The sequence below is a fragment of the Nicotiana attenuata genome, unplaced genomic scaffold (genome assembly GCF_001879085.1).
Source record: "Nicotiana attenuata strain UT unplaced genomic scaffold, NIATTr2, whole genome shotgun sequence".
Taxonomy (NCBI): domain Eukaryota; kingdom Viridiplantae; phylum Streptophyta; class Magnoliopsida; order Solanales; family Solanaceae; genus Nicotiana; species Nicotiana attenuata.
In genome coordinates this window covers 165,589-177,560 of record NW_017670451.1, presented here as the reverse complement: position 1 = coordinate 177,560, position 11,972 = coordinate 165,589, and the positions used below count along the sequence as shown (strand labels likewise).

Genomic DNA, 11,972 nt, shown 5'->3' with positions numbered 1-11,972 from the left:
TGGCTTGGCGGGCTACTACCGCGGTTTGTGAGGGGTTTTCATCGATTGCAGCCCTATGACTAGATTGACCCAGAAGGGTGGTCCGTTTCAGTGGACAAAGGAGTGTGAGGCGAGCTTTCAGAAGCTCAAGACAGCTTTGACTACAGCCCCAGTTTTGATATTGCCTACCGGTGCGGGGTCTTACACTGTCTATTGTGATGCCTCGAGAGTTGGCCTTGGAGCGGTATTGATGCAGGACGGTAGGGTGATCGCCTACGCGTCCAGACAGTTGAAGATACATGAGAAGAATTATCCTGTCCATGATCTTGAGTTAGCTGCCATTGTCCATGCCTTGAAGATTTGACGTCATTACTTGTACGGTGTGCCTTGTGAGATATATACTGATCACCGTAGTCTACAACATCTGTTCAAGCAGAAGGACCTTAATTTGCATCAGAGGAGATAGTTAGAGCTGCTGAAGGATTATGACATCACTATCTTGTATCACCCGGGCAAGGCCAATGTGGTGGCCGATGCTTTGAGCCGCCGGGCAGAGAGTTTGGGGAGTTTGGCTTATTTACCAGCAGCAGAGAGGCCTATGGCGATGGATGTTCAGGTCCTAGCCAACCAGTTTGTGAGATTGGATCCTTCGGAGCCCAGCCGGGTTCTAGCTTGTGTGGTCTCTCGGTCTTCCTTGTTTGATCATATCAGGGAGCGGCAGTATGATGAACCTCATTTGCTTGTCCTCAAGGACAAGGTGTTGCATGGCGATGCTCGAGATGTGACCATGGGTGATGACGGAGTATTGAGGATGCAGGGTCGGGTTTGTGTACCCAATGTCGATGGGCTTCGGGATTTGATTTTAGAGGAGGCCCACAGTTCGCGGTATTCGATTCATCCGGGTGCCGCGAAGATGTACCAGGATTTGAGGCAGCACTACTGGTGGAGGCGGATGAAGAAAGATGTAGTAAGGTTTGTAGCTCGGTGCCTTAATTGTCAGCAGGTGAAGTATGAGCACCAGAGACCGGGTGGATTGCTTCAGCAGATAGAGATTCCGGAGTGGAAGTGGGAGCGGATCACCATGGACTTCGTATCTGGACTCCCATGGACTTTGAAAAAGTTCGATGCCATTTGGGTTATTGTGGATCGGCTGACCAAGTCTGCGCATTTCATCCCTGTGTGTACTACCTACTCCTCGGAGCGGTTGGCGGAGATTTATATCCGGGAGATTGTCCGTCTGCATGGTATTCCAGTTTCTATTATTTCAGACAGAGGTACTCAGTTCACATCGCGGTTCTGGAGAGTCGTACAACAGGAGTTGGGTACTCGGGTGGAGTTGAGCACAGCATTTCACCCTCAGACGGACGGATAGTCCGAGCGCACTATTTAGATTCTTGAGGATATGCTCCGTGCGTGCTTGATTGAGTTTGGAGGTTCTTGGGATCAGTTCTTGCCATTGGCAGAGTTTGCCTACAACAACAGCTATCAGTCTAACATTCAGATGGCACCGTACGAGGCCTTATATGGTAGGCGATGTAGATCTCCGGTGGGTTGGTTTGAGCCGGGTGAGGCCCGATTATTGGGCACAGATTTGGTTCAGGATGCTTTGGAGAGAGTCAAGGTGATTCAGGATAGACTCCGTACAGCCCAGTCCAGACAGAAGAGTTACGCGGATCGGAAGGTTCGTGATGTTTCCTACATGGTTGGAGAGAGGGTTCTGCTTCGGGTCTCGCCTATGAAAGGCGTTATGAGATTTGGGAAGAAAGGGAAGTTGAGTCCGAGGTTTATTGGCCCTTTTGAGATATTGAGGCGAGTTGGGGAGGTTGCCTATGAGCTTGCCTTACCTCCCAGCCTGGCAGGGGTTCATCCGGTATTTCATGTTTCGATGCTCCGGAGGTATCACGGTGATCCGTCGCACGTGTTGGATTTCAGTTCAGTCCAGTTGGAGAAGTATCCTATGTTGAGGAGCCAGTGGCAATATTGGACAGGCGGTCAGGAAGCTGAGGTCAAAGAACATTGCGTCTGTGAAGGTTCAGTGGCGGGGTCAGTCGGTCGAGGAGGCGACTTGGGAGACCAAGCAGGATATGCACAGCCAGTACCCTCATCTTTTTACTACTTCAGGTATGTTCTCTATGCTCGTTCGAGGACGAATGAATGTTTAAGTGGGGGAGAATGTAACGACCCGGCCGGTCGTTTTTGGAATTTACGCCCCGATCCCCTATTAACTGCTTCCCCTATGTTCTTTTCTGCTATTTTGGTTTGCCGGGACGTTCGGTTTTGAGTTTCGGAGAGTTTAGGGACACATTGTCCCTAAAGGAGAGCTTAAGTGTTAGAAAATGGTCCATAGTCAGAACAGTGTGAAGACGGCCTCGGAATGGAAATCCGATGGTCCCGTTAGCTCCGTTAGGTAATTTCGGGGTTAGGAGCGTGTTCGGAATGTGTTTTGGAGGTCCGTAGCTAATTTAGGATTGAAATGCCGAAGTTTGAATTTTTGAAGTTTCCGGTCTGATAGTGAGATTTTGATCCGAGGGTCAGAATGGAATTCCGGAAGTTGCAGTAGCTCCGTCATGTCATTTGGGATGTGTGTGCAAAATTCAGGTCATTCGGACGTGTTTTGGTTAGGTTTTTGATCGAAAGCGTGTTTTGTGAGAATTTGAAGTTCTTAGGCTTGAATCATTGATTAATTCGAGTTTCCGGCGTTGTTTTAGGTGGTTTAAGGATTGGTATAAGTTTGAATGAGGTATTAGGTGTTATTGGTGCTTTTGGTTGAGGTCCCGGGGGCCTCGGGATAATTTCGGATAGTTAACGAAAAGATTTTTGAAGTTGAGGGATTGCAAACTTTGCTGCTTCTGATATTTTCGCATCTGCGGTTTGGGGACCGCAGATGCGGCGCCGCAGGTGCGGCTAAGGGGACCGCAGATGCGGATTTGGTGAATTCTTCAGGTACCGCAGATGCGGTTGATCTTTCGCAGAAGCGGAACCGCATCTGCGAGTGGGTGACCGCAGATGCGGAACCTGGACTTTTAATGAAAGTCGCAGATGCGACTATTTGTCCGCAGATGCGAGACCGCAGGTGCGGTCCCAGAACCGCAAATGCAGAAATAGCTGGCCAGAAATAGTGATTTCGAGGGTTTAGTTTCAAAAGTTAGAAAAATCGAATTGGAGCTCGGGAGAGGGCGATTTTGAGAGGGATTTGAAGAGGAGATCATTGGGCAACGATTCTTTATTCCTTTCTAGTTATATTTCATCAATCTTTAGTTAATTTCATCATCTAATTTCGGATTTTGAATGGAAAATGGGTAGAAACTTCATAGACCTAATTATTGAGATTTGAGTGGGTTTTTGACCTCCGATTGGAGAGATTTTTATATGGTTAGACTCGTGAGAGTACGAGGGTTCTGAAAATGTTAATTTCATCCGAATCCGAGACGTTGGCCTGAGGGGCATTTTGGTCATTTTACCTAATTTCGCATCTTAGCTTTGAATTAAATCGTAGAATCAGTTGCTTGAGATGTTATTTACGATATGTAATTGAATTGAATAGATTTGGGCCATTTGGAGTCGGATACTCGTGGCAAAAGTGTGGTTTCGAGTTGATTTTGGAGCCGGTTCGAGGTAAGTGGCTTGTCTAACCTTGTGTGGGGGACTTTCCCCTTAGGATATGATGTTTGGTAATTGAATGCCCAGTACATGAGGTGACGAGCGCGTACTTGAGCTAATTGTTGAAAATCCGGTTTTACTTAAATATTTAGATTGAGTTTCTTTCTTACCTGCTTTATTCTATTTGCAATTATAGCCTGTGTTAGTTTAGAAAAGCATGCTTAGCTGATCTAAATTGCCTACTTACTTAAGTTGCTTTGTTTGTACTACGTGAAGCATGTTAGGCTAGAACTATCTGTTGCCTTGTATTTCTTTGAACTTCATTGCTGAATATCTTCTTGTTGTGGCTGCGTATTTACATTGGGACTACGGATGTGGGACTCCAGTAGTTCCCCTCTTGTTTGTTTACTTTGGGACTACGGGTTAGATTCCCGGTAGATCCCCCTGCATATTTACTTTGGGACTGCGGGTTCGATTCCCGATAGATCCCCTTGCAATAGTTGGACTACGGGACGGTATTCCGGGAGATCCTTCGGATATACACATATGATGGACTACGGGACGGTATCCCGGGAGATCCACTGGATAGTTGAGAAAAGGACTATAGGACGGTATCGTGGGAGATCCTCATTGTTACCATTGGTATTGAGCTGTACATACTCCGTGTTTACTCCGTTCTCTGTGTATTTGTTATTGCCTCGTTTAACCTGTCTTATTCACTGCTGTACTCATCATTGCTGCCTGTTTCATACTGTTAATTCATATTATATTGTCTAACCTCAGTAGGGCCCTGACCTTCCTCGTCACTACCCGATCGAGGTTAGGCTTGGCACTTAATGAGTACCGTTATGGTGTACTCATGCCCCTTCTACGCATGTTTTTCATGTGCATATCCAGGTTCCTCCACCCAGGCGTATCATCCTTGAGGGGAGAGATCTAGCGGAGACTTCGAGGTTCATCTGCCGCGTTCGCAGACCAAGGAGTCTCTATCTTATTCTAGCTTTAGCAGATATCCTTCCTACCTTACTGTTGCTTTAGACATTCTAGAGTTAGAGTAGTGTACTCATCCTGTTAGCTTGTGTTCCCGTGAGTTTCTGGGTTTTGGGATGATATTGTAGACTTCCGTGTTATGGGATTGTATATGCCAATTGGCATCTATACACCGTATTTTCTTTTAACTGCTCAAGTTGAATTATTATTTTCCGCAAGTTATTTTGTTCTTCGCATTTTAGGCTTACCTAGTTGTAGAGACTAGGCGCCATCACGACATGTTCACGGTGGGTGAACTGGGGTCGTGACAATTACATTTCCCAAGGACTGGTAGTACAAATCATGAGCTTCTAAGAAAAGAGTTTACAAAGCTAATATTAAAAGAGTACATCTTCTGTTTGAAAAGTACATAAATAGAGTTTTAGAATCTAAGGCTACTGTGAACAAGAGGTAGCTACAGTAGGAACGCAGGTACGCCTCCAAATCCAGCAACCATCGAACACAGCAACATCGGCATCCCAGATCTGCCCGCAATCTACAGGAAGTGCAGTATGAGTACAAACGAACCTATGTACTCAAAAATTAACAAACCTAACCTCGGGTTGAAAGCAGTAACGAGCTGGAACATAGGTCGGTCCAACACAAATAACCAATAGCAGTTCATACAACGTAGAGCATATAGACAAGGAAATATCTCAGAGGTGAAAATGTTCAACTTTTACACAGCTTTTCAAAAAATAGTTCCTCTTTTCAAGAATATCAGTGAAAACCCAAATCCTTTATCGAAATCATCGAAAAATCATGAGATAGTTTGAAAACTTTAATTTTCCCGAAAGAGCCTTTCCACAATAAATAAACATGCTTCATTTCCTTTCCAAATAACAAGTGTGAACTACCACTCTATGCCCATATATCAATGTGTAAAAATCATGAATGATGTGATACCGCACAACATGAGGAAAAATGCGTCCCTATGCATGTTTGCCATATATGCATGCCAAAGCTATGTATCTCATAGATGAATCATGTACTCACACTCTCGGATTACTCAACCTCACTGTATCACACTTTCCACTCATCATACCCAACGACTTGGTACTGTATAAGGCCCATTTGGCCCAGGGAAGATCCATCCCGGAATATATACATCACTGACCATCAGTCACTCAGTACCAAGGAAGGCCATCCGGCCCCATGGAGAAGATCCATCTCCAGGTATATATATACTTCGTACAAGATCCATGTCCAGGGAAGATCCATGCCTCAATATAATCAACCGCGCCCACTGTGGGTGTGCAGACTCCGGAGGGGCTCCTACGGCCCAAGCGCTATAACAAGCCAATCATGGCATAAATCAATCAGGTCCTCGGCCTTACTCAATAATCAATAAAACATGATGCGGCGAGCAGCCCGATCCCATAACTGTCACTCATAATCATGCTCTCGGTTTCACTCAGTCATCAATCTCTCCAGTCTCACCCAGGGGCTCACAATGTCATGAAAACTGACCCGGAACAATGATATGATGTATCAATAAGTAACAACTGAGACTGAGATATGATATGATATATTAAGCATGGATGTGACTGAGTACGAAATATCAATGAATTCAATGAGATGACAGCAAGAAACGACCACTATGGGTCCCAACAATATCAGCATAAGGCCTAAAAATGATATATAGCATGATGTACAGCTCATTTATTTTATCACATGGTAAAAATACAGATATCAATAAAATAGGGCCACTATTCAATGCCCTGGAAACAACAGAGTCATAATTCACAGGGTGCACGCCCACACGCCCGTCACCTAGCATGTGCGTCACCTCAACATCAATCACATAGCACGTAATTTCGGGGTTTTTATACCCTGAGCACTAAGTTTAGAAGACTTACTTATCTTAAACAAGCCGATCCAACGCCGAGCAAGCCAAGCAATGCTCCAAGAATGACATCACGCGCGTAGCGACCTCCGAACGGCTCAAAACTAGCCAAAAGCAACTCAAATACATCAGATAAAGCCCAAGGGAACAATTATAAATTATAAAGATCGAATCCCAAGTCAAATCCCAAATCCGACCAAAAATCACACCCCGGCCCACGCCTCAAAACTCGACAAAACCCACAAGATCCAACAGCCCATTCAATTACAAGTCCAACCATACTAGTTTCACTCAATTTCGACTCCAAATCGGTGTTCAAAACCTAAAAATTTATATTATAAAACCTTAGGCCAAAACCCCCAATTTCCTCTTTAAATTCATCAACCAATTGCCAAAATTGAAGATAGATTTATGAAATATAACCAACACTGAGTAGAGAACACTTACCCCAATCTTTGGGATGAAATTTGCTCCAAAAATTGCCTCAATCCGAGTCCCACATCTCAAAATATGAATAAAGAACAAAACGCTCGATTTTATAACTTTGCCCAGCACTTTCGCATATGTCGACACTTTAGCCGCATCTGCGCACTCGCATGTGCGCACCCAAATATCGCTTCTGCGCTCAACCTACCGCATCTGCGCCTTCGTAGATGCGAAGCAAATCTCCGCTTCTGCGGGCCCCAGCTCCCAGCAACATTTCCGCTCCTGCGACCCCTTGGTCGCTTCTGCGGCCATCGTACCTGCGCAAACCAGCCGCAGGTGCGGTCACACCAGAATCAGCAACCACCAGCCTTGGCCAAAATCTCTAAAATGCTCCAAACCTCGCCCGAAACTCACCCGAGCCCCTCGGGACCACATCCAAACATACCAAAAAGTCTGATAACATCATACGGACCTACTCGAGGCCTCAAAACACACATAACAACATCGAAACGATGAACCACACCTCAATTCGGAATCATTGAACTTTGAAACTTCAACTTTCACAACTGATGCCGAAACCTATCAAATTACGTCCGATTGACCTCAAATTTTGCATACAAGTCACATTTAACATTACGAACCTGCTCCAACTTTCGGAATCGGAATCCAACCCCGATATCAAAAGTTACTCCCGGTCAAACTTTCCAAAATTCCAACTTTCGCCATTACAAGCCAAATTCCACTACAGACCTCCAAATCACGATCCGGACGCGCTCCTAAGTCCAAAATCACCCAAGGGAGCTAACAGAACCATCAGAAATCTAATCCGATGTCAAATACTAAAATGTCAAACTTGGTCAAACCTTTTAAATTTAAAGCTTCTAGCTGAGAATCATCCTTCCAACTCGAATTCCGAATAACCTGAAAATCAAAACAGACGATCCACACAAGTCATAACACTTCATACGGAGCTACTCATGCCCTCAAACAACCGAGCGAAGTGCAAATGCTCAAAACGACCGGTCGGGTAGTTACATTTTTGTGTGTGTATATATATACACACACAAAATATTTACAAATTTTATATATATTTTTTGGCTATTAGTTTTACAACGGCTATATAGTATATACACACACAAAAATTATATAAATTTTATGTATTTTTTTGACTATTATTTTTACAACGGTTATATAGTGTCATTTTTCCAGATTCATCGAGGTTGAACCTTGTGATACTAGCACGGGGATTTCTTAGTTAAAAATGATAAGACACAAAAAACTTGCTCTAATATTACTTTAATATTACTTTATATATAATAGTAATATTATATAATTTTTATGCAACTATATATATATATATATATATATATATATATATATATATATATATATANATTTATTATTCCAATATACATCGTGCATATTTATCATATTGAAAAATAGAAATATATAATATGTATATCCAAATAAAATAAAATTTATACTAAAAATATTTTTTATACTGCATAATATACTTATCAAAAAATTGTTTAACGTATTATACGAACCAGGGGCGGAGGCACGTTTATCCGAGCGGTGTCATCCGATACCGTTTCGCCGACGATTTTTTTAATTAATATGTATGTAAAGTAATACTACGTAAAACAAAATAGCTATAAATAAAGCTGAAATGAGAACACTTGACTAAAGAGCACCATTGGCTCGCTGGTAAAGCAATGCAGATTTCCCGGTGGTAGACTGGTAGTCAAGAGTTCTATTCCCTGCTAGGTTGGTTTAATTTTTTTTAAAATTTTCAGCATTATTCTGGAATAGAAGCCAGCAAGGCTTTGATCCTATAACTTTTTCTCTAAAAAGCAATAACTAAACCAAATGCGACAGCATTCCGTTGGTATATCTCACTGCCAAAATACTTTTAATGATTCATAGAATTGAGGAAGAAATATTTTTATTGAGTCTATTGTAGATACAATTACTTAAAACTTGTCGAAGAGAAATTTGTATTAGGATACTTGAATTATGTTTTAAAAAAAATATATGAAATAGGATTTCATTATAGCGTTTTATTTATTGGCTCATTTCTTTAAATGTCGACACCGCTTACAAAAACTCTTGCGTACGCCCCTGATACGAATCGTATGTAATATATATAATAGGTAAATGTTATAAATATTACTTATTCATTCAAGTATGTACTATTATACAAGTATTCATATTTTACCAATAAAATATAGTTATACCAACAAATAAAACGTCATCATAAAAGAAAGAGAGAAAATAAAATCATAATTAATGATAATTTCATTTTTAGAAGAGAGAAAAGATAACAATCATTTGTTGAGTATTAAATTAACAACTACNAGGGGAGTTGGCTAGATGGGAAAGCTTGAAACCCTTTGAATTTATTTTTAATGAAATGAAATGCTTTGGATGTGCGATTGTAGTCACAGGATTTAAAATTTTCTGCTAGGAATATAAATATTTAGTTGTCGGGTGGGTAAAATATCAATTATTACTACTTATTTGGAAATTTTCCTTAAATGTTGTCTATATTTTTAGCCTATCGTTTTATACGTGGAAACGGCAAATTCAAACATGCTATCAGGCCCTAATTGTACTTGCAAGATTTTGTTCTACTAAATAGCTGCTCTTAATTGGATTTCAAAATTAATAATAGTGCTGGCACTCAATTGGTTATCTGTTAATTCTATCTTGAAAGCTACAATTTCATTTAATTTTGTTTTACAATTACATATTCAACAAGCAACAAGTTGGGTTAAAAACTTTTCATGTTCATCTTCAACGTAACGTGTCACAACTCAGAGTTAAGACCTTATAGTGTCCTAATAAGTGGAAACGTGGCTTAAGACAGAAGTAACCAGCACATATACACAAGTGCCAGCAAGACACAGAAATAAAACACCTGTCACAGACAAACATATGAATTAACATATAGCTAGCCATTTCAGAAGCAAGAACAAAGTGCAAGAAGAATTTGATAGCGTACAATTATGGCATCATCAATAGGACCATGGATGGGTGGTGGACGTCGTAGAGATTGGGATGTTGGATTTAGCAGCCCATTTTCTTCAGATATATTGTTGGATCCTTTTGATATTGGTGGATTAGGGTGGAGACGAGGTGGTGGCGAAGATGATGTTTCTGCCTTAGCTCATGCTAATGTGGACTGGCGTGAAACTGATAATGCTCATATTTTTCGTGTCGACCTTCCTGGTTAAGCATCCAATCTTACATATATACCACTAATTTTATTTCTTCTCATACTCTACTGTGGATAACTCTTTTTTGAGTTAGTTGTATGAGAGTTCATAGGGTGTATTCTTGACGACGACGTGTTTTCTTAACTACGTCTTCACTTCTATGAATTAATTAATATCTGAGCTTTTTTTATATAAAATAATAATAATAATAATAATTAACAGTTTAAGTTTGACAAAACGTACGAAAGAAGTTCATTTGTCTTTGGACATGAATTTTAGTTTAGGTTTGTCTTTGGACATGAATTTTACTCAAAATAGTTCAAGATTTGTGAAAATTAAGTATCTTATACTCCTATATATGAGATAAATTTCCATATCAGTACTTTAGTATTCTTGAAGTTTAAATACTGGAACTTTAGTATTTGCAAATGTTGATACCTACAAATATTGAAATAGTATTCATATTCAAACGGGTCGCGAACTATTTCTATTTCTATTTCTATTTTATTTTTTGGTTTAAATTGGTTAAAACTGAACATGAAACGATGCTGGTTTCATAGAAGAATATACTTGTTATATAATCTAGTTTGGAAAGTTGATTGACCACTTCTAGATGAGCAAACAGAGAGAGGTAACAAAGTTTTTCAAGGATTAGACTGTAGATAACAAAGTTTTTTTAGCAAAGTAACGATGTGCGAACTGGATTATGTCCCTTAATTATGTAAGGCTGGTATTTGTAAAGCTAAAGCTAAGTGCCTTTTTAAAATGGCAGGGGTGAAGAGGGAAGATCTGAAGGTGCAAATTGAAGATGACAACATACTTGAAATAAGTGGTGAAAGAGTAAAAGAGGAAGAGCAAGGCACCGACAAGTGGCACCGCGTGGAGCGTAGCCGCGGCAGCTTCAGGAGGAGGTTCCGTCTGCCGGAGAATGCCAACGTGGAAGGCATAAGTTGTGGCCTTGAGCATGGAGTTTTGACTGTGAACGTACCCAAGAAAGAAACACAAGAGGTTCCAAGAAATGTTAGGGCTATAGATATTGTTTAAATCACTAGTCTTTTGGTTTTGGACTGTAGTAGGTGTGTTACAAGTTTGGTTTTGCTGTCCTTGTGCATAGTATGTGTATAAGTTTGGTATATGTAGTGCCTTTAAATAAGTGAATGTCAATGTTGTCAGTTGTACAAATATAAAACCTACTTTTAAGGGTTATCAGTTTCTAGAGTTCAAAATTCATGAGGAGTAATTAAGATTCATTGGAAGTTAGCGTGATTTTACTGGGGAAAAAAAATCAATTTTGTTGTATATTTATCAAAAAGATGCTCTGATTGAATATCATCATGGACCCGAACCACCCCATTCAATGGCTATGAGTCTCAAGTGAGTACAAAGGATCCTGAGTATCAGGTTGGGTCAAGTGTATGGACCTGGGAGTTTTAATTTGGTGGGACCCTTGGATGCTGACATGGACAAAGAGTTAGAGGGGTAGGCTCCTACAGGGGAGGATCGATAGGGGTAGAGGTAGGGGTGGGCATCGGTTCGGTTATGAATATTATTCGGTTTACAAATTTGATAAACTGATAAGATATCGATTAACGGGAAACGATAATATTATACTATCCATTTTTGCGTTCTGTCCAGTGGCCACAATTGGAACAGTACTAATTCTTCAATAGTTGTTCAAATACACTAATAATAATATAAAGTAGTAGTAATTTCATCTTAATTAAAATTAACAAGTCCAAACATATAGTACTAACACTTCAAATTCAGTTAAGAAGACAATATTACTCAATTCTTATAGGCTTCACCAAAAAATCAGTGGATAAATACTTATCAAACTACAGCAATTCCCACAAAATGTTCCAAGGTATTAGCCA

At 40.7% G+C, this 11,972-nt stretch overlaps 1 protein-coding gene across 1 annotated transcript; it reads left to right on the top strand.

Annotated features, from left to right (window-relative positions):
* The first annotated feature begins 9,839 nt into the window (after positions 1 to 9,839).
* On the top strand, positions 9,840 to 11,328 carry LOC109239602 (16.9 kDa class I heat shock protein 1-like). Its single transcript, XM_019406188.1, has 2 exons — positions 9,840 to 10,111; positions 10,871 to 11,328. The coding sequence occupies exons 1-2, from the start codon at positions 9,889 to 9,891 to the stop codon at positions 11,140 to 11,142; spliced, it is 495 nt and encodes a 164-aa protein (XP_019261733.1). The 5' UTR covers positions 9,840 to 9,888; the 3' UTR covers positions 11,143 to 11,328.
* Positions 11,329 to 11,972: the final 644 nt, after the last annotated feature.